Source organism: Aricia agestis, chromosome 18 (assembly GCF_905147365.1).
Source record: "Aricia agestis chromosome 18, ilAriAges1.1, whole genome shotgun sequence".
Taxonomy (NCBI): domain Eukaryota; kingdom Metazoa; phylum Arthropoda; class Insecta; order Lepidoptera; family Lycaenidae; genus Aricia; species Aricia agestis.
In genome coordinates this window covers 8,293,665-8,317,017 of record NC_056423.1, presented here as the reverse complement: position 1 = coordinate 8,317,017, position 23,353 = coordinate 8,293,665, and the positions used below count along the sequence as shown (strand labels likewise).

At 38.0% G+C, this 23,353-nt stretch overlaps 1 protein-coding gene across 2 annotated transcripts in view; it reads left to right on the top strand.

The window, feature by feature from the left end:
* The first annotated feature begins 4,493 nt into the window (after positions 1-4,493).
* Positions 4,494-23,353, top strand: part of LOC121736146 (katanin p60 ATPase-containing subunit A-like 1) — a 53,360-nt gene continuing 34,500 nt past the window's right edge. Inside the window, exon 1 of one of the 2 annotated variants that reach the window (XM_042127224.1) lies at positions 4,494-4,959. In XM_042127224.1, coding sequence (XP_041983158.1) covers positions 4,768-4,959 — 192 coding nt within the window. In that variant the 5' untranslated portion in view covers positions 4,494-4,767. The remainder of the gene's footprint in view (positions 4,960-23,353) is intronic. The other variant, XM_042127225.1, reaches the window with a different exon arrangement.

The window sequence follows — 23,353 nt, the reverse complement described above, 5'->3', positions numbered from 1 at the left end:
TCTTCATAAGGGCCTGTTTCACCACTTCCTGATAAGTGACGAATAGGCTATCCAGGCAATGAACTTGACAAACTATGGAGAATCTGTCAAAAAAGTTGTAATAGCCTATTCGGCACTTTTTAAAAAGTGGTCAAACAGACCCTAAGTGAAATAGTTCCCTACCCTCTACGTTTGTAAAATTTTGTTTTTTTTTAATGTGTAGTTTAGTAGCGCCACATCGTTGGTAATTCAGGTAAGACGTCAGAGGCTTCCGAGCTTTTTCACAGAAGTTTATTTGTTGAAAGGCGTTTTTGAGTGGCCAATATTTTTGCCAATCAAAAGCGCTAGTGAAGACATAAACTTCTGTCAAAAGGTTTAGATACCGGGCATTAAATTGATTTTTTGGCGCTAGCCCAAATCTAACAGAGCCATATTCGACCAACAGGAAAATTATATTTCTAAGGCATTGGCGAAATGTCGATATGGTGAAGAAGTCGTCTCAGTGACATTTTAGAATATGGCGACGTTAGTTCCGATTTAAGCCACGCGTAAAAATAGCATCGTAGATCTTAGATCTTCTTTAAGATGCGACCGCACTACGCGATACACAGCGACGCGACACTTAATGTTCAATAGAATTGACGGTTTACAAACTCACGTTTGCCGTTTTACAAATGTCAGTTCTATGGAACGTGAAGTGTCGTGTTGTGTCGTGTGACGTGTCGCCTTAAATCTCAGGTGCTGCGTTTCGTATTTGGTTTGGATGGTAATGTTATACTCTTTATTCAGTCAGTCATGATTTTTTTGGCACTTAGTAGAAGAGACTAGAGACAGAACTATTGTTTTAAGTCTCTGGCTCAGATCAAAACTCAAAGTTTCTTGTGGTGCATAATTGGTTACCATTTTTATAATGTTTTTTTTTTTCATTTTTTGGTATCTACAGTAGTATCAATTTCGTTATTAGACAATTTGTCTAGTCTATTCTAATCTATTGTATTCCATTGTTTTTTAATATTAGATTGGTGCCGTTGATCAGAAATGTTTAATGTGGCTTCCTTGTTGATGAAGTCAATAATCCATCATGATGGACCAATACAAGCATGTGGATATTGGTCTATAATTGCCCATAATCGACTTCGATTGTGCATGTTATAGGCAACTTCGCAGTCATAGTTGCAATCTTTGTTAGCCGATATCCACCACGGCCCAGAAAGCTCAGGTCGTTTAGGGTCAGTTCACAACGAGTTGCAATGTACGTGACATCACAATAAAATAGCTGCGACGCGTCGCGTATGCCCTCGTGTCGACTGACGCTTATAATCATAATATTTTTGCAATATTTAGGCTTAAGGTTTTTATTGAATGTTACATTTGTTTATGTTCTTATACTTAATAATTAATTTAGTGTCAAATTGTATTATGTTAGGTTATGTAACTCACACCGCAAGCTTACTGTGTACCAAATGTTTAGAAATTTTAAGTGTCATATACTCAAACATTATAATATCCGGCTTGGCAAAATATTTTTATAATTTAATATTTAGATTTTATATTTATTTCAAATATTACTAGATTAATGTGGTTAAGGCCATGTATATTGTGAGCGTTAAAAGTTTCATTTATTGTTGTACATATTATGTGTACTGTAAAATGATTACTGTAATTATATTTCGAAAAGTATAATAAAGCTATCAATGTAATGTTTACTGTTAGTATTGTTTTGTGATTGTTTTATTTTTTGTCCTTTTGATTTACTGTGAAAACAGATAAGGGTCAATATTGTGGCACAAAATCAGGACTATTGATATCTAGGTACAAAAGTAAAAAAAAAACCGGCCAAGTGCAAGTTGGACTCGCCCATGAAGAGGAACCCTTCATGGGCGAGTCCCATGCAGCAGCAGCAATAAGGTTTATTTTTATGAAATTAAGAGGTTTTTGATTTATTTTCATATTTCAGTTAATTAATGAAAGTTAAATTAAGGTTTACCATATTTTATGACGTATAAAAAAAACTACTGGCTAGCTCTCTCGTTCGAACCAATTTTCATTGATAGTTTTTGTAGTAATGTACACCATATATTTTTTTAGACTTATCATGCCCCTACTTTAGAGGTTAGAGGGGGGGACACACATTTTGCCACTTTGGAAGAGTGTCTCTCGCAAACTATTCAGGTTAGAAAAAAATATTTTACTTTTTAGAAACCTCAATATGATTTTTGAAGACCTATCCAATATACCCCACACGCATAGGTTAGATGAAAAAAAATTTTCTATATCAGTTGTATCTATGGGGACCCCTAAAATTTTTATAATTTTTCCATTTTTGTATCAAAATCTTAAAGCGGTTCACAGACTACATCTACTTACCAACCAAGTTGCAATAGTATAGCTCTTACAGTTTCGGAGAAAAGTGGCTGTGACATACGGACGGACAGACAGACAGACATGACGAATCTATTATATTAGGCTGCGTTTCCACCAGAGATGTATTTCGAGTATTTTTTTACATTTATAAAATAAGGGGGCAAACGAGCAAACGGGTCACCTGATGGAAAGCAACATCGCCCATGGACACTCGCAGCATCAGAAGAGCTGCAGGTGCGTTACCGGCCTTTTAAGAGGGAATAGGGTAATAGGGGAGGGTAAGGATGGGAAGGGTAGGGGATTGGGCCTCCGGTAAACTCCACAGATTTTAGAAGTGGTAAACTCACTCACTCGGCGAAACACAGCGCAAGCGCTGTTTCACGCCGGTTTCTATGAGAACGTGGTATTTCTCCGGTCGAGCCGGCCCATTCGTGCCGAAGCATGGCTCTCTCACGTATATGTAATGTGTTTTGTAAGAGCTGCGCTTAGCGAGGTCACATCAATGAAGTGATTTTATTTGTTCTCAAAAACACATTTCTCGCAAGCATTAGGGACATTCACAACTCGCCATCAATCACCAAAACAGGTTTTAATAATCCAGATTCCAGCCTAGCGCAGATATCTGCCGTATAGGGCCGGTAAATAGAAATAAAAACCAATGACATTTAGCCGAGAAATATTGGGGGAGCCGGTATATACAGCATCACCTGTACTATCATCCGCATAGCAATTAATGCCGTTGGTCTGTAACATGTCATTGATATGCAGTATGGCCAGTATGAATATAGTAGGCGATAGCACCCAGCCCTGAGGGACACCAGCATCAACAGGCTGAGTTTCCGAGCATTCGCCGTCAACTACGACCTTTATGCTTCTATCAGCTAAGAAACTTGTGAGTCACAAGTTTCTGCTGAAGCTGCCCGAGAAATTATGTAAGTGGGTCACAACTTGTGACCCACTTACATAATTTCTCGGGCAGCCTGTATGACGGAAGCTTTGATAGGTAGTAGCGCTTTATACCAAACCCGATCAAAGGCCTTCATCATCATCATCATCATCATCATATCAGCCTATAGTCGTCCACTGCTGGACATAAGCCTCTCTCAAGGCCTTCGCAATGTGAAATGGCCAAACTCCAAGCCAATGCCTCTCCCTTCGACTCAACTCCTCCATCTTTGGGCAGAAAAGAGTGCTCGAGATAATACCCTGGGGGCTGGGTGGGAAAGGTATGATGTGTCAGTCGGAGATGATATCTGCGTCTCGGTTAGAAAGAGCAAAGCCGGCTTTGCCGTCTCAAGGTGGTAATGGACGGCATTAAGGTTGGAGTGGAATCCCCTGATATTACAAAAGTCCATGTTTAATGTCGAGTGGGGTGCCTTTGTGTGTTTGCTCTTGCCCCGGCCTGCCAGCAAATTGGAGCGCAGTTTCGCCCTCCCCAGAATACGAGGCATTTACATAGGCAGCCTGGACGTCCACGCTCAGTTCCAGAGGGGTTCCTGAGCATGGACGTCCAGAGAGGGATTCTCAAACGCAGTTGTTACCCTCCGGGGTAACAAATTGCTTTTTAACTGCGGCATTTCTAGGGGGTAGGGGATTGGGCCTCCGGTAAACTCACTCACTCGGCGAAACACAGCGCAAGCGCTGTATCACGCCGGTTTTCTGTGAGCCCGTGGTATTTCTCCGGTCGAGCCGGCCCATTCGTGCCGAAGCATCGCTCTCCCACTGTAAGGTATTAGGGCCGGTATAAATAGTTAGTAGGTACTCAAGATGCATCTCGGTCTCAAGACACGGTTCAGGCTCTGTGATTGGTGGGCTGTCAAAATTTGGACCAATCATAGAGCCGAACCGCGTCTTGAGACCGAGATGCATCTTGATTACTGACTATTATTTTATACCGGCCTAGGAATCCTAAAAACAAACATTGTCACGAGTCATAACGCGGTTATAATGTGTTTCGACTTTCGGTCCTTACAAAGAGAGTAGGTATTCGCGTACGCAACTTACACGCAAGTGCCCCAAAATAACGTAAAAACGTATAAAATTAATATAGTAATAGGAATTTTGGCTGGTCTTCTTTGCTTAATGATTTATACATAAAAAAGTAAAAATGCTGTTGTCACTTGTCAATTTGTCACAACAAAAATGGCAACACCAAATTTTATTTCATTTCTGAAAGTGATGTGACGAATAACGTCTGATGCTAATGAACAAAATTATAGTGTGTTTTGTCTCGAAAGTATAATTCTTTTGATAAATTCTAGTCCGTAAATGATAAAATATAATAATATTATGTCTAAAGTGATAGAGGTTATATTTCACCACAAGACTTTATACATCTCCACGTTGGTATACTCGCAGTGATCATGAAAGAAGTTCAAAGAGAATCATCGAAGTAATCTAAGTGTTTCCTAAAAGAATAGTTATATGTACTCAGCGGGAATGACAATAATGGCAGTGTCGGTTGGCGAAATTTGCGAGAACACGAAGTTGGCAAGGGAAATGGCTCTGATGGGGAACTACGAGTCAGCTCTGGTGTACTACGAGGGCACCGTCCAGATGATCCATCGTCTCCTCATCACCATAGCCGACCCTACTCGGAAATCCAAGTGGCAGTTGGTAAGTGGCAGTTTTTTGTACGCGACACTCGACACTAGCAAAAGTAAAGGAAAGGAAAAAAAGGAAAGGATTGTTCCAGCGTAGCGCCTAGACTACTGATCCGATTTTAATTAATGATGTCAGTATATTCCTTAGAATGTCCCATATAACATGGGCTATCTAATTTGCATACTCTTGTTATAGTTTTAGCTTTTTTTTTCAATCTATGCAGTTAACCTTGTGTAAAGTGTCGTTTCCTTACATGATAAGTTATTTAATTAGTTTCGCATGAGGCGGAAGGCCACCTACTAAGCACCATTTGAATTCTAATATGGTTTGTTTGCAGTCCACTGTAATATACAATAATATTATAGGTGACTTAACATTTTCAAGTAACAATTTTTCTCAAAAGTTTAAAATCTTGCAATGATTACCATGATCAATATTTTTTGTCTTCAAACTGTTAAGATAAAAAATTTTGCATGTTATTTTCTCAATTACTTTGAATGCTGTTTATGACTAGAGCATATGAAAATCATAATGCATCTAACAAAAATTAAAGTTTTTTTATAAGTTTAATTTTTGTTTGCTTCACTTTATTTATATATACACTGTATTTCATTTGCTTCACTTGTAACAATGAAAAGAAAGGTGTTTATATTCTTTCAACTTGTGAACATGAGTCAAATCATTTGTAACGGTTAAATATACATCAGGTCAATGATTCTAATGAGTCAGTCCTCTTAAGCGTTGCTCGTTATCTGTTATCTCACTATTATTTACATGTCTTACTCTTTATTATCTAATTTGGGTGATGCATACTTCTAAAAGTTAAATTTTCAATATTCAAATTCTACTTTGACATAAAATAATTCTGTAAGTCTCCAAAGAGTCCATTTTTCCTAACTGCAGCATAATTTTAGGTTCCCTTGCAGCTGTACAGATCCCTTGTATCCCAATGTATGTTCACCAACATTTTTATCCCTATGATATGAAATTCTTAAGGCCTAAGAACTATTTTCAAAGGTCTTTATTCAAACCGGGCTGCCAAAAAAAATCAAAGCATGCTAGTCCCGCCTACACACCCCGGTATCCTCCAATCGTGATAATATCATTACATGAATCGTGCCCGCATGAATTGTACTTCACGTTGCAGCTAATAGTGAACAATATCGCGTAACAACGGTTCCCGCATTATAGCACAAAAGTAAAGATCGTAAGTCCCAAAAATGTTTTTGATGATTACGTAAAAATTCAATACAATACTAATATTTCCTTTAGCCATTATTTTATAAAGTGTGTGATTGTAGTAGTGCAAGTTATTTAATGATAGTATAACTCAACAAGTGTAACAGATATATTTTGTTGGAAAGCAGAGAAATATTCATAATTTCGAAAAATAAATCGTGTTTTCCGTTAGGTTAATATCAGATAAATATACAATGATTAAATAAATCTCAATTTCATTTAAGCCAATCGTCTTCCGGGATTGTAATACTTATTATAAAATACAGCAAAATTTGGCAGCCCGCTCATAAAACACACAATGACTTATATTTCTCAACTATACGAATATGATAAAACACTATTGTGCCATGATAAAAGATGTAAAATAGGCACAAACTAATCATCTTTGATACAGTATAAATAGAGATATTAAATAATATCTTCAGATAAGATTGTAACAGGGAAACCTTACAATCTAGCGTCATATTACTATAAGTCTACTATGAAACCTTTTTTGGTATTGCTATTAGAGATTTGACGATATTATTAGGTTTATGTGGCCTTATGTGGTGTTATGTTACATAAGTATACTTACCTAATTTCTGGCAAGTACAGTTGACCTGTGGTTAATGGTAACACATTATTTACAGAACAGTGTTCACCTTATATTTTTGGTTTTGAAGCAACAGTGCTTTTTTTATTAGAGGGAACTTCCTAAAAGCTTACAAGTTTTTAGTTAAATGCTTTTTCAAGAAATTGGCAAATTCTTAGTTGTAAGGGATTGTTGAGATGACCAGAAAATCAACACATGACGTGTAAAACCTCCGAGGATATGAGTGTCTGTAGATAGCCGTCTTTTACCATCAGGAGATCCACCTGCTCATTTCTTGGTTGATTAATACAGTCGAAGTACATGCGTAAAAAATCGGCCAAGTGCGAGTCGGACTCGCGCACGAAGGGTTCCGTACCGTTATAGAAGAAAAAATAGGCCAAAAATTGTGTTTTTTGTATGAGAGCCCCGCATTTTTATTTAATTTTTAATAAAAATTATCAAAGTACATATATATATGTAACGTGTATATATATATAATTAAGAGGATACACCAGGGGCTAGAGATATGAAAAAAAAGTATGTGTTATAATGTGTAAAAACAAATGATTACGCTGTGATATACGGGAGGGGTTAAACAGGATTATGAGACTAATCTTAACTTTCAAGTTCGAGACAACACTTCTACAACAACCAGCAAATAAAGTCCGTTCGTAATTATTTTGCCTCAGATTTTCTTTAAAGTGATTCTTATGTCCTCAATATAATAAGGTCCTGCCAATGTACTCAAACTCTCAGAGGTCTGTCCATTGCTGCATAAAAAGTTGTCATACAGATAATTGGAAAAGGGATAGGCGGACAAACTAGTTCTGTGAGATGTCCAAGAGTTCCAAGACGTCCAAGTATAGCGCGACGAATGACCAATCTCAGGTAATTAGTGGCGTCCGACTGACAACGGTTTAGCTTTGGCTACATTAAAGCACAGGTGACAGGCGCGTTATTATCGGTCGATAATATCGCATGCGTTATTGCGATATCTCTTTCTGCTGGCTACTTCCATTGCGGCGTTATTATCGCAGCAGTGTGTAACTACATGACCTAATGCAAAATGTACTGAAAACATATATTGCAATAACGCATGCGATATTATCGACCTAGCTTGATTTATATAATATTATGCGTCCGTGCGAACGAGTGGTTTGCAGCGGGCAGCGGCCTTTTGATCAGAAATCACAACGTTATCAATAAACAATTTCGTTACTTTCGTATTATGTGTTCTCGAAAATTCCATTTCCAATATCTTTCGTGATGGCGAGCTTTACCGATACGCCTAATTGCGGCTCTTCACGATGGGCCAGCGTAGTGGGCCATCACGATGGCCCAGCGTGTGGAGGACGTAGTGGCGTAGGATGGCCGATGGCGCCAGCGCTGGCCGTGGAATGGCGGCGGTGTCGGTTTTTCGGCCGCACATCAAAGGATGATGGCCCAGCGATGGCGGTACGCCTCTACACGTTGGCGATACGACAGTCGGTGCCTGACCGCGGTCGAGTGAGGACGTCGTAATTCCTATTACAATTTTCGATTTTCATTCAAAATTACGAGTACGTGGTCTCATAATGAATGAAACTGTATTATTAATATGATAAAGCCGAAAGTTTGTATGGATGTTTGTTACTCTTTTACTTAAAACTACTGAACGGATTTTAATGAAACTTTACAATAATTATTATAGCTTTTACATAACTCCTGACTCTTTAAAGATACAATTTTGGGAGTTTCGGTGTTGTTTTAAGAACGGAAAGCATATTATGCTATTATTACATTCATCATTATCATCATCATCACTACCATAAACCATTATTTTCATTTTAGTCTCGAAATAATTATTCGTAGAATTCAAGAGAAGGTTCATATTAGGAGGGAGGTGATACGAAGTTCACCGGGTCATCTGGTGAAGTCATAAATTATTAAAAATGCACGTTTCGCATTGCCGCAATGGCTAATGCTTACACGTCCATCTTGAACGACGTTTAGATCACAACTGAACACGGCCATCATGTAGAGGCGTTGCCAACTTGCGACCATTGCATAGCCATCGCATGCGCCATTCGATCGCCCAGCGCTGGCCCATCTTGAAGAGGGGCCATAACGAATTGTTATCGCACTGTTAGCTGACCCGGTTGTCTGTCACGCCTCCACCATAATAAGTATGCAAAAATCTATTATTATTATTCAGAGTAAACGTGATTTACTTGCACTCCTTTGTTTTTAAATTGGTGCTTTTGGGTCGTGTGTTGTGGCCTGTGGGTTTCGAGTTTTGCCTTTCGTCGGTGTTTCCTTGTATTCGTAGTTATGTGTGTTAGGTACTTGATACCATTTTACGCAAACGAAGTTGTCGAAATTTAGGCTTCTATATTATAATAGAATTTAATTAATAATTCATAGTAGGTAGATAAGTATCGTAAAAAAAAAATACAGATTCATCATTTACTTATGTACTTCAAAAAACTAGGCCCTTACATCCATTGTTGATGATTTATACAGATAACATTTTAAACTTTCGCGTTGCATTATAAAGTTTTAATGATGTTTAAAAAGTTAAATGATGATTTATACAGTATTTTTCAGAGCGAAGTAACCACTCCTCAAATACTGTAGTGCCTGGGACAAGATTTTTAAATGTCCGTATGGTTGCCCAAGCGCATACGGCATTCTCGCATCATAGTCAGCCTAGTCCAGAGGAAAGAACTAGTCAATACGTCTGGGACCAACTATGTGCGGGTTTCCTCACGATGTTTTCCTTCACCGTACGAGCGTCCGTACTCCGTATTATGTACTCGAGATCACAAAATGTCTCCTAGGTACACTCCTCCACCCGGGTTCGAACCTGCACCCTCTAGGAGTGCGAACGAAAGTTTTTTTAATAAAATAAGAGCGTAACGTGTCACCTGATGGAAAGCAACTAGCGTTGGCAATTTCGAAACACCAGAAGAGTTGCAAGTGCGATGCCGGCCTTTGCATAATCCTTCGATCGTGGATTCTTGGAAATCTATTGTTATTCTATTGTGATTTGTGTCTCGCTCACCGGTGAGCGGGGTTTGATCGGATAAAATGTAAAATTTTGTATGAAATTCTGTGACAAGCCTCGTGCTTTGGGAGTTATGACATAATATAAATAATAACCGCTATATGGTTGCGTGTGTAAGAGTCATAGGAAAAGTTTAACTATCAGACAACTTACAAGTTTCCGAAAACTTTTAGTTGGATTTGTTTATAAAGTCAATAAGACTTGAAAACTTCAGTTAACCTTAATTGTAACACTAACAAGCTAATGCAGAATCAAATATAGTATTATTATTAGAATAAAAAGAATTATAATATTTTCATTACTTAGGTCTTTTTGCAAAATAAAAGATACTAGATTCGACCAAAAAATTTATTTTTTTTTAATGAAAGAAGGTGGCAAACGAGCAAACGGGTCACCTGATGGAAAGCAACTTCCGTCGCCTATGGACACTCGCAGCATCAGAAGAGCTGCAGGTGCGTTGCCGGCCTTTTAAGAGGGAATAGGGTAATAGGGCAGGGTAAGGATGGGAAGGGAAGGGAAGGGAATAGGGGATGATAGGGAAGGGAATTGGGCCTCCGATAAACTCACTCACTCGGCGAAACACAGCGCAAGCGCTGTTTCACGCCGGTTTTCTGTGAGAACGTGGTATTTCTCCGGTCGAGCCGGCCCATTCGTGCCGAAGCGTGGCTCTCCCACGTATAATACATCATTATTACCCCTCATAAAGCTTTAACAATTGCTTAGGACCATCTCAATTCAAATAGCAGCTTTCCACTTAAGAAGCTGCATCAAAATCTGTCACATTAAAGTTCTATTTGCTACTAGATGACACCCGTAACTCCGTTGCGCCAAAATCCGTTTATCGAGCGGGAACCGTCCATTTTTCCGGGATAAAAACTATCCTATGTCCTTTCTCGGGACTCAAAGTATCTCCATGCCAAATTTCAGCAAAATCGGTTCAGCGGTTCGAGCGTGAAGAGGTAACAGACAGACAGACAGACACACTTTCGCATTTATAATATTAGTATGATATTACCATTTACCACTCTTCTGTTTTCGTCAACGGTTAAAAACCATATTTTTGCGCCGAAGTTAAAACGTAATACTAATTAAATCATATGATAACAATTTAATATCTCTAAAACATATATATTCCCAGCAGCATATTATGTTAACAATGGACGATCAACATACAATATTGCGGAAGAAATTTCAAAGTTAAGCCATCTCACGGGATTCGTGGTTCCGTACTGTATGATAGAGAAATCTAACGATGTGCTGCACGATATAAAACTATATTGTCCGGTGTTATAGCATATTTTACATTGTATCATTCTTGCGACATTTGCGACAAAACACTTTTACTATAATGAACGTTAAGAGGAGTCCACACCGCCCTTTTTTCCATACAAACGTTGTCCCCTGTTTCCTCCCTGGATAATGCTAGTAGAGTTATAATATTTTTCCTGAATATCTACGGCCACTAATACAATGTCCCTATGTTTTCTTTTTTTTTCATAATTTAATTATTAAATAAGATATGAACGTTCAAAAACCCAAAAAAATGGCCAGATTTTCCGCTGTGTTCAAACGTCCAGAAAACAGATTTGGCTAGATTATACAAAAAAAGCAAAACATAGGAACACAGCTCAAGCCTTTTTTTAATCTTTAATGAAAAAAGTACTTAAATCGGTTAAGTTTTGGAGAAGGAATCAGGGGACAACGAATCAGTTGATTTTCTGGATTTTCTGCAGTTGTCTCTATCGCGTTCTGCGGTATAGGCTTGAGGTAAAGGAGACAGCTATAGATATTACACGTACTTTTTTTTCATTTCTCTAGCCCCTGTTGTATCCTCTTAAGTATTATGTTCGTATGCATTTTTCTATCATTATTTAAACGTAATAAATAACGTAGTAAAGCGCATATTTGTTTACTTATTCTATATTTTATTATAATATGTATATGTAAGTATAGACAAAGTAACCTTTTAGTTTTTACTTTTTACCTAAGTGAAAAATTGATGTAATCCCGCAGAAACACAAATTTTTCGGCATAAAAAGTAGCATTTGTGATAAGTGATAACACAGATTCCAGAGTTTAAATTACATACTACGCTGAGATGAGCCTTTGATCAAAAATATTTTTAGTTATTCCAACTTAGAAATCGAACTTACGACCTCCTAATTAAGACTGGAGAACCAAGCTCAACCAGCCCTAGCCATTCTCAAATTGTGCTCCACGGAGGCCTGGGTCTCGTAGGGGCCAAGGCCTTGTAAGGCCCCTTGCACATAGCGAATTTTAACATCGGTCAGCGATGCAGTCGCGCATTTTTGAAACGCGCGACAGCATCGCGACACCAGCAATTTTTGCATCGATGCTGCCGCGCGTTAGTATCGATGGTATCGATACAGTTGCGCGTTAGCATCGATAATTCGATACACACGCGCGACACCAGCAATTAACAGATTTTTGCATTGATTTTGCTTCTGCATCGCGACAGCATCGTGACATCGCGAGTCGCGACTGTATCGATGCTTAGCAAGTGTGTAAAGGTGGACCATTTGCGACTGCATCGATGCTGCATCGTGATTCGTGACAGCATATCGACTGCATCGCTGATAAAAGTCGCAGTGTGCAAGGGGCCTAAGTTGTAGCCCGGGCTCCTCCAGCGATGCATAAATTATTTTTAGAAATGTCATCTTAAACCAACATGGAGACAGTGGGAGTACGTCAAAAATTACACGTCTTAAAAGGGTTCAGCCACCAACAAATTTTGAGGACCGCTCTAAACCAGTAGATTCTAGATGGCCCGTTAAATTATAAAACGTCGATTTCACTAAAAAAGATTTATTCTCAGCAGCTACGTAATAGATTGAAAAAACAAATAAACATGTCTTCTACAACATCCTCCTCAAAACGCCACTTGTAAAGTCCCCACTACACGACTTCCTCTCGTCTGGCGCTTACAGGAATATAGCGGAAGTGTAAACATTGTGCGTTCTGGGTTTGATGTACCTCTGATCACTGATGAGTGATGACACCCTTAAAGCGACCGCATAAGGAACATACTCCAAAGAATATCTCCATGTGGGATTGATGTAAAAGAGAGTTGTTAGCATAGCATTAATATTTTAAACTTAGAAGGTTAAGCTATTCAGTCGTGTAGGGGAGGGCAAAATATCTTTTTAACCGAGTAAAAGAAAAGGTGGTTCTATGTTTGGCAGAAATAATTTTCAAGGGGTGCAAATTATAGTTTTCTTTCTTTTCTTTTTACTTTTTACGAACAACATGTCTGGATTATGAGTCCACCGAGGGAACATAACCAGGGATAATAAAGATAACTTTATAGAAAACATAATTAATAAGTTCGGTCAAAAACTCTGAATTGAATTCAAAATTCAATCAAATTCCTGTTGATCCCGAGATTCCCAAGGGGTGCAAGTGCACCCCCTGGCACCCCCCTGCCGGCGCGCATGTTTTGGCTGTGGATATTTTCTCCTCTTTTCAGGTAGATTTCCAAAGTAACTTAAACGTTCTAATGATACTTCTCAAGCTTGAATACATCACAAACTGCTAAATTGACTTATGGTTTTGGTGATTGGTATTTAGATTACATAGATTATTAGCTCTCTGAGCGTGGACTTCACTGTAATGAAACTAATTACGGTTTCACTCCGAGAAGAGATCGAGTGTTATTTAAAACATAAAAATGTAAACTACATATTGTTACATTTTTAAAGTGTTGACTTGCGGTGCCTCGTCACCCCCGTTGCTTTCCGAAGGCTAGGATTGCTAGGAACGAGTGAGGTTAATGTTGTTTTGCTCATAGGAAATTATTACCAATCATGAACCTATGAATAACAAGCAAGGTCTGCGACCGCTACAATATATTTAATACGGCCAATGATGTGTGAAACTCGTTATTCGCTTCACGGAACTGTTAGGTAACAAAATAAAAATTTAATACCCCTTTTCCGTTTAAGGTTTGAACCTCAAACAATGCGTGGTGTTGCCATGGTTTATTATTATTGCGTACTAAACGTGTATTGTATTGAATGAATTGTCTCGTTACTCGTGCACTCATGTCGTGGTGGTGACGTTGAGAGTCGTCAGGAACTCAGGAACTGTACATCAGGGCGTGGGTGTTGGCGATCCAATTCTATGTGGAATTACTCAATTCATGGGGATAATGGAAGAGCCTAAACTCCGTTAATCCAGACTCCGGCAAGTCTGGATTAAAGGAGTTAGTTGAATGAGATGAGACTTCGTATTGAACTAAACTTGAGATGCTAATAATTTCTGATTATTTCTGAGATGCTAGTTATTTCCATTAAATTACTAACAGCTCAACAAGTTTTTCAAGTTGTTAGGCCTAATAAGTAATAAAACATTAATAAATTATGGACTTATTAATAACGTAGATTAATAACTGAAGTTTGGATTAGTAACGGACTTGAGTCGAAATTTAAAATTTTGGAAATAGTTGGTCTTATGACTTATTAGTTATTATTTTGTGAGTTTCGATTTCGACCCAATTTTCACTTTTTAACCCTAATACAAAAAAATGAGGTGTGTTATATAATATTATTTAGATATTCTATATTTTGCCGCGAAGAATATGGAAATTATAAATTGGAAATCTGGTTACTATGCATGTCCGTCGGTTTCAAAACGTTTGGTAACTATTCCTGCATTGCGTTCCTGGCTTGCGTGTAGAAAAGGTATGTACTATGTTGTATGAAATTATGTTTTGTAGGGCATACCTTTACGTTTACTGGTTAATATTGGGTTAATGTCATAAATTATAACCTATTTAAGTGACTAACTTTAATCGCTGTAAGTTTAATTTATTCTATGTTTAAAATAATGAGTGTTATTAGAATTATTGTAATATTTATTGAGGTTAATTGGTTGAAATTATAGTTTTGAGTTTGTCTTGAACTTTGGCTGTTCATTACCAGGTTGAAGACTTTTACATGAAGACAGAGCTTACCACTTTTACGCAGAGTACACACTAACGACCGCATTTGAAGACATTTGATAGTAGTTTAACTTCAATTTAATTGAATTTGAGTTTTCATTATTTTAGCAGCAATATTGCTTACTCAAAGCAATTTTCCTCCAGGTTTTTCCTAGAACTTTGATTATGAGAAAAAAATACAAATAGCCAGTGGCCTCTGTACAATTTGTACATTCTTGTAGGGAGAGTAAAACACAGAATACTCTTATATCACTCAACACTACCACTCGGGCTCGTAGCTGATGGAAGAAGTGATCGTCAGATCAAAGTCGAGCGACCACCACTACTCTCCCCACTACCTGCCCAAGTAGGCGGGGAATATCTTTATTTATCAATACACTACATCCTCTACTGTTTTGAAGTGTTTTGCTCGTTAGTAAAACCCAAGTTACTTATGTCCTAATCCGTCGTAAATACTACCGCAGGATATATTTACGTTCAGCCAAGAATAAGTAGCCGTTTCCTCAATCCTCATTCCTCATAAGTACATCGCGTATTTTGTAATAACTAATAATGTTACATTGACCTTTCCAGTTTCCGTAGAAAACTGCAGGAACATATTTTTATGATGGCCTACAATTTTTTTTCCTAATTCACAAAAATATCCATACTAATATTTTAAATGCGAAAGTGTGTATGTCTGCCTGTCTGTTACCTCTTCACGCCCAAACCGCTGAACCGATTTTGCTGAAATTTGGTATGAAGATACTTGGAGTCCCGGGAAAGGACATAAGGTACTTTTTATCCTGGAAAAATGTACGGTGCCCACGCAATAAACGAATTTTGGCGCAACAGAGTTGCGGGCGTCATAACCAATATGTTTGTAAATTTTGTCCAAATTGCAGACCGGCCGAGCGAAAATTGGGGCTTAAAAATTCATAATGTTGTGCGTTTGTCCTGCAAGCTTCACAAAGAAAAGGCTAATATTTTACTTCAAAAAGGTCTCTAGAAACTGCAGTCTATTGTTTCTAGTCGGCGCTTTAAATAGATCTCAACGCTACAGAAAATATAATGAAAGTGGCTGCGTATTTAGTCGAACGTGTATTTCAAGGCACTGCTAAGATTTCTAAAGCCCTTTTAATACAGAATGGCGCAATTCTATTGTTGAGGATTTGCTGTTGGTTCTAGTAGCAGGGTTGCCAACTCTCTGAAAAGTGGTTCAAGTTACAAATACAATGCAGGTGCCTTACTCCCGAAACTGAAATCAGACTCGTATCAACTTGATACGAGTCTGATTTCGATTTCGTTTTTGATGTCATTGTAACGCGTAGGAATTCCGGAACAAAATCGTATCAAAATCGAGATGTTGCCATGGCGTCTTGTCAACGTCGTTATTTCAACGTTGTATTGTTATTTAAAATTATTAGAAGAGGTTACGAAAAATATGAAATACTAGTTGTTGCCCGCGACTTCGTCCGCGTCAACATCTACACTTGAACTACACTACTATTATAAAGAGGAAAGATTTGATTTTTTGTTTGTTTGTTTGTTTGAGTCGAATAGGCTCCGAAACTACTGGACCGATTTGAAAAATTCTTTTACCATTGGAATCCTGCATTATTTCTGCTGAACATAGGCTAATTTTTATTTTGGAAAAATATAAGGTTCCGTAAGATATTTGGGATTTTCGGACGCAAGGTTTAAAAAATCAACCAGAAAAGTTACTTATTTTGCGTACGCTGCCTAAACTATAAAAGATAGAGGCATAAAATGTTCTAAGTAATTATAGATCTTTTAAATATCTACAAAAAAGTCTGCGACACACTATACCTATCTATGTTGAGTGAGGCACAATAACCATTTTTTTATTAAAAAATCTAGAATTTTTTTTGGACTATATTTAAATGCGTTTATTTAAATCATGCTATTGACCCTTATCAAAATAAATTATTTCATCACTAAGTACAGTTAATGTAGATAATATTCGGTCTTTGAATGATTAAAATTGGACGTTTGGTTTTAATGTTATGGCGAAATTAAAATATTACGATTTCTGCTGCACGTTGCGAATTGGGCGTCAAGGCGCGATGCGCGGGTGTGCGTGCGGTAGGGGAGAGATTTAATTATCAGTGCCACAGACTCGCCCGGAGAGTCCACGTAAATATTACCTCGATCGGGGGAATCGCAGACACAATAGATTTTCAATAGTTATGCGACAGCCGGGTGCTGCTTTATTGATTTGATATAGACTATCGTGCTTCATTATTATAATCCTAATTTCAAAAAAGCTTTAAAAGTTATGACTACGAAAGTAATATTTTTAGAACTTTTTAAAATAAGTTTTGAATGACTATTATTTTTGATTGCTATTATAATTAATTAATTTCTTTAACTATAAATCTCCAATAGCGGCAGCCGGCTGCCAGCATAACAATTGAAGATCTATTGTGTCTGCGATACCCACGATGCCGATGCACGATGGAAGTATTAATGCATATTTTTTAATCCACACTATTTCTGCTGAATATAGGCTATATTTAATGGGAGAAAAAAGGGAACCGTATTAAGTGTTAATAATTGTGTGAAAAATCTACCAAAATATTCCTTCTTGCTTATCCATACTAATATTATAAATGCGAAAGTATCTCTGTCTGTCTGTCTGTCTGTCTTGCTTTCACGCCAAAACTACTGAACCGATTGCAATGAAATTTTGTATACAGTTATTCTAGAGTCTGAGAAAGGACATAGGCTACATTTTGATGTGGGAAAATATCTTATTTCCATGAAAATTTCGATGAAAATGAATTCGCATTGCGCGTGGCCAGCGCTCATCCCGGGGGTCCTGGGTTCGAGTCCCGCAGGCGGAACAAAAAGTTTTCAATGTTCCTGGGTCTTGGATGTGTATTAAAATAAAATTTCAAAAATCTTAAACATATTTTATGTATAATATTATAAAAAATCCAGAAATATATCGATGGAATGAACATTTTAGTTCTAATACGATTCAACAGATGGCGTTTTATTTTTTACTTTATTGTAACATAGAACTAATCATACTTATTAGTTAGTATGTTTTTGTTTATAGTTTTTAATACGTTAGAATATTATGTTTAATAATATTATCACTTGGTATAATAATAATCAATCTATCTTATCTTATGTAGAACTCCTACTGCATTTCTAATCCATACTATCCATACTAATATTATAAATGCGAAAGTATCTCTGTCTGTCTGTCTGTCTGTCTTGCTTTCACGCCAAAACTACTGTACCGATTGCAATGAAATTTTGTATACAGTTATTCTAGAGTCTGAGAAAGGACATAGGCTACATTTTGATGTGGGAAAATATCTTATTTCCATGAAAATATCGATGAAAATGAATTCGCATTGCGCGTGGCCAGCGCTCATCCCGGGGGTCCTGGGTTCGAGTCCCGCAGGCGGAACAAAAAGTTTTCAATGTTCCTGGGTCTTGGATGTGTATTAAAATAAAATTTCAAAAATCTTAAACATATTTTATGTATAATACTAGCTGTTGCCCGCGACTTCGTCCGCGTGGACTTTAGTTTATAGCGCGCGGTGTCAACAAAATTTGTGTCAAATTTAAAAACTTTTTAATACCCTGGTAAGTGCTTCCGGTGTAGCGCGGCCCTTAATTAATCAAAATACCCAAAAACAGCTATGCAGTGTGCACATAATATATATTATAAATGCGAAAGTATCTCTGTCTGTCTGTCTGTCTGTCAGTCTCGCTTTCATGCCAAACGCCAAAAGTATCTCTGTCTGTCTGTCTGTCTGTCAGTCTCGCTTTCACGCCAAACGCCAAAACTTCCGAACCGATTGTAATGAAATTTTGTATACAGATAGTCTAAAGCCTGAGAAAGGACATAGGCTACTTTTTTACTGGAAAAAAGGGTTGTAAGGGGGTGAAAATGCGTAAATTTGTTCAAATTAAGTTAGTTCCAACAATTCATAATAGATGGCGCCGTGCGTCTTCTACATCGCGCTGACGCTTGCTCAAAAGTCTTTCTATAAGACGTGGTATCATCTTTTTAAGTTTCGATTTTTTTCGATTGTTATATCTATTCTAGGGTATTAAATAACTCAGTACTTTATCTGCAGTGACGTAACCTTAAATCTATCAATGATAAATAGTTTATGGGTAAAGTTGTGTAATTGGAGGGCTAAATAAGCTTTAAAATTTGGCATAAAGTATAAAGTTTAATATAAAAAAATGAAATACTTATTGTGTGCACACTGCACAGCTGTATTGATTTAAGGGGTACCAGGGTTTTTTTATAAAAGCTTTTGACACCAATTTTGTTGACATCGCGCGCTATAAACTGAAGTCCACGCGGACGAAGTCGCGGGCAACAGCTAGTAGTATAATAAAGATGGATAGTCCGCTAACAAATTTGAAAAAAGTAAAATATAACCTCCTCCTTTTTGGAAGTCGATTAAAAAGTAGCCGAAGTTACACCTTACTACATCAGCTATCTACCAAAAAAGTCCCGGCAAAATAGCTCCAGCCGTTTCAGAGATTAGCCGGAACAAACAGACATTCAGACAAAAATTGTAAAAAATGTTGTTTTGGTGTATGTAGCGTATATAGATTCATATGCATGTAGTAAAAAACGGCTCTTTCAATATTACAAACAGACGCTCCAATTTTATTTATATGTATAGATGTATAGATTATGTAATGTTTGTGTTTTTTCGTCATACCATAAAATACATTTCTTTAGAAACTTTAAATGGATGTGCCCATTTTCTACTTTAGTGGGTTTAAAATGGGTATTTTCGTTAAGGAGCATCTTGACATTAAACAAATATGTAAATTCTCTTTTGTAGTTACACTTAACATTGTCATAAGTAAGTATACATATTCTAGTATAAAATTTGTAAAATTTGTATCCCTGCATGCCGACATCAAAAGTTAGTTTTTATTTGGAATATAATGGTCCGTCCGACGCACCTTACTTATTTATACATGGGAGAGCCATGCTTCGGCACGAATGGGCCGGCTCGACCGGAGAAATACCACGTTCTCACAGAAAACCAGCGTGAAACAGCGCTTGCGCTGTATTTCGCCGAGTGAGTGAGTTTACCGGAGGCCCAATTCCCTTCCCTATCCTCCCCTATTACCTTATTCCCTCTTAAAAGGTCGGCAACGCACCTGCAGCTCTTCTGATGGTGCGACTGTCTATGGGCGACGGAAGTTGCTTTCCATCAGGTGACCCGTTTGCTCGTTTGCCCCCTTCTTTCATAAAAAAAAACTATAAATGTTGTTGAGATGCCTGGAAGAAAATCCAGGAATCGCAAAAGGGTACATGCGGGCGAGCCAAGCTAAGCACGATACCAAACTTAAATGGGATCGTATAGCTGTAGAGCTTCATTGGAGGTGCCATCAATCACATTAAAAAAGCTTGCAGGAGAACTAACTATATTATTATGTTAAAATAATAATGAATTAATATTTATTATCATCAAAAAATTAAACGACACCATACCAATCGAGCCATAGTGACCCTAAAATCGTTTACAATATATACTCGGCAACAATCGATCTCAATCGATGTCGATGCCTCTGTTGCTACCGTGAAATTTGACGTTTGTAAACGATCTGAAAGTCGATTCTCAGACAATTTTGTTTGTCGCGAGCACCTAAGATTTCGATTTGGCGAATGTTTCGATGCTGATTAGTTCCAAATTGAGCCACAGCCCGATCGTGCGCTAGCATAGCTGTCAGGATTCAGGAATAGCAAAATCCATTGAGGTTGATTAGTTTCAAACCGATCCGCAGCACGATCGTGCGCTATTTTAGGTGTCTAAAGCATGTCTAAAGTGTCAAAAACCGTTGAAATCGAAAATCGAAATCGATATCAGTTTCGGGAGTAAGGCCCCAGCTTTGATCCGATCCGTTTCCTATTAAGCACTTATAGGTATCCACTTACCACTCCCTATATTTTCGTTTTTCTGCTTATCATGATTTTTCATCTCTTCTCATTCTAAACGCCCCTCTTCCCTTTGCACCATGATTGCGAGGCCCCAGCTTTGATCCGATCCGTTTCCTATTAAGCACTTATAGGTATCCACTTACCACTCCCTGTATTTTCGTTTTTCTGCTTATCATGATTTTTCATCTCTTCTCATTCTAAACGCCCCTCTTCCCTTTGCACCATGATTGCGAGGCCGTTAATACTTTAATACAGTGTTTTTCAATCTTTTTGATTTCGCGACCCCTTTACAGATTGAAATATACTGGCGACCCCTCGTGTCATAGAAAGCCAAAGAAATAATTTTATTAAAAGGTACTTGATTTTTTCCTAGTTTGGTATATTTATCTATTATAATTTTTCTTTATGTCGGCGACCCCCCGAGTAAGGCTTCGACAGATTGAAAAACACTGCTTTAATAGCTTGCACATGTACAATCGACGTCGAACATGGGCTTTCACAGTGGAATGTACACTTACACAGTTCCGTAATTGCTTAATTAATAATTAATTGATAAAACGTGGATAGTCCGCATAAAGATAAGCGGCAGCCGGCAGCCTCTGGTAGCCCTACACAAAAATCGATGTTACATTTACATCTGAAACAATGTTCTAAGATATTCATCGACGTATTACAATTGTTTGTTTAGACTAGTGCCTTAGTACTAGGATTTTCTGCTAAAGCCCGGTCACCCAAACGTAGAAATTCGGCCAATGACCTAATATATCTATAGGCCGCTTACAATGTTAAGATCGCTCAGTACAACAAGAAGGGACAATCATGCTTTTATAGGCGCTTCAGATTTTTTGAAAATATTAGGAATGCCAATATTAGGACCATCTGAAGAACGAACTCTAAAGCGCCAATAATAGTTGTTTGACCTTATACCTTTTTGTTCATCAAATTTCGACTAAGTACATATTTTATCGTAAAAAGTTTATTTCAGTGCAATAACCTGAAGGCTGAATGAATACCTACAACCTGAACGGTAAAAGGTCGTCTGACAGGGCATAGGCCCTTGTATCGTAGATACAAATCACTTTTACATCGATCTAACATATTACATACGTCATATCATGTAGACTTTTTGTTGGTACACATATCTACCTCTCATAGTCATATATTATGAGAGGTACCTATGCTAAATCGCTTCGTAAATTGAGTGAGGCTTAACTCTTAAAAGTGGGTTGCAACTTGCACCAGTGGCGTAGTTATAGTTAAGGTTAAGGTTATCGTCAAATATGGCGTCCATTATGGATTGTACTAGGGATTTGAGTTTTGACAGTTCATTTGACATTTTGTTATGGTTAAAGTAAGTTGGTGCAACCCACTCTTAAGAGCACCCGAGACGATCAAACGGTTTGATTCTAACCTAATCTAACCTTGCATCAAGCAACCGTTTGATGTCGGTTTGAATGGTTTGTCAAACGACACTGTGCAGTTTCATTCAATTCGCGCTGTCGAGTACACGTCTTGTGATGCAGAAGATGCTCTAGAGTCTAGACTCTAGAGTCTAGATTCTAGAACGAGGATCGCGATTTTCTTATCTTATGTAAATTATAACGTTAATGTCCTGCGTCAGAAGAGAAAAAAAAAACGACTTTGGTCCAAATTAATGGTATAAGTATATAATAGTCGACTAAGATAATATCGTTTTACCCACGAACATCTACAGAAAGTGCTAGAAACTACAGCTTCGTTTTTTTCTTCTTCATAATCCAGCACTAAACCACATACCTACCAGTAGTTCGACTGCAAAGAAACGGACAGCCACCGATTTTAACTACTGTTTAGAGTTTTTAGATTCTCCTCGTGCGGCTGACACATTATATTATTATCAAATATTTTGCCGCGCTTTAGTGTAAAATTAAAGTTTTTAGATTTAGGGCTGAGTACGTAAGGTTAGAAACTTGGCTCTACATGAAATCTCACTACTTTTTGACACGACGAACTATAATATTATTATGTTCTCATCTTGGCAACATTTTTACATGAAAATGTTTTTGGTGGGATTTCATTTCTTTTTGTAAGCTGTTTAATTGTTTTTTCTTTTAGTTCATTTTTTAGGGTTGATTATTGAATTACACTTAATTTAATAAAATTAGCGGCATAGATTGAAATGCAACCTAGTTGCCTAGTGAATAAAGTTGCATTTCATTAAAATTTACTTATTTATCGAAGTGACTTAGAGCAAACTGATATCTATTATCGTGTTACTAAAGTTTCATTTTACTTGGATTTTTGTCGGCGTGGCGCGGCTTGTGATATCACGCGCCGTGAGAAAGGGTGGCTCGTGTTCGCCTGTTTGCTCAAGCCGCGCCTTTGAAGTTACCGACTTTAATCGGATCGGGACGCGCCTGCACGAGCTACGCCGCGCCACCCCTTCACACGGACTTTAATCGGATCGGGACGCGCCTGCACGAGCTACGCCGCGCCACGGGCTCGTGGTAGCACGCGCCGTGAGAACGCAACCACGCCACCACTTTGTTAGCGCGCGTGGCTCGAGCTGGCGCGTGATATTAAACGCGCCTGCTCGAGCCAGCCCGAGCCACCCCTTCACACGGCGCGTGGCTCGAGCGGGCGCGGCGCGGCTTGCGATAATACGCGCCGTGAGAA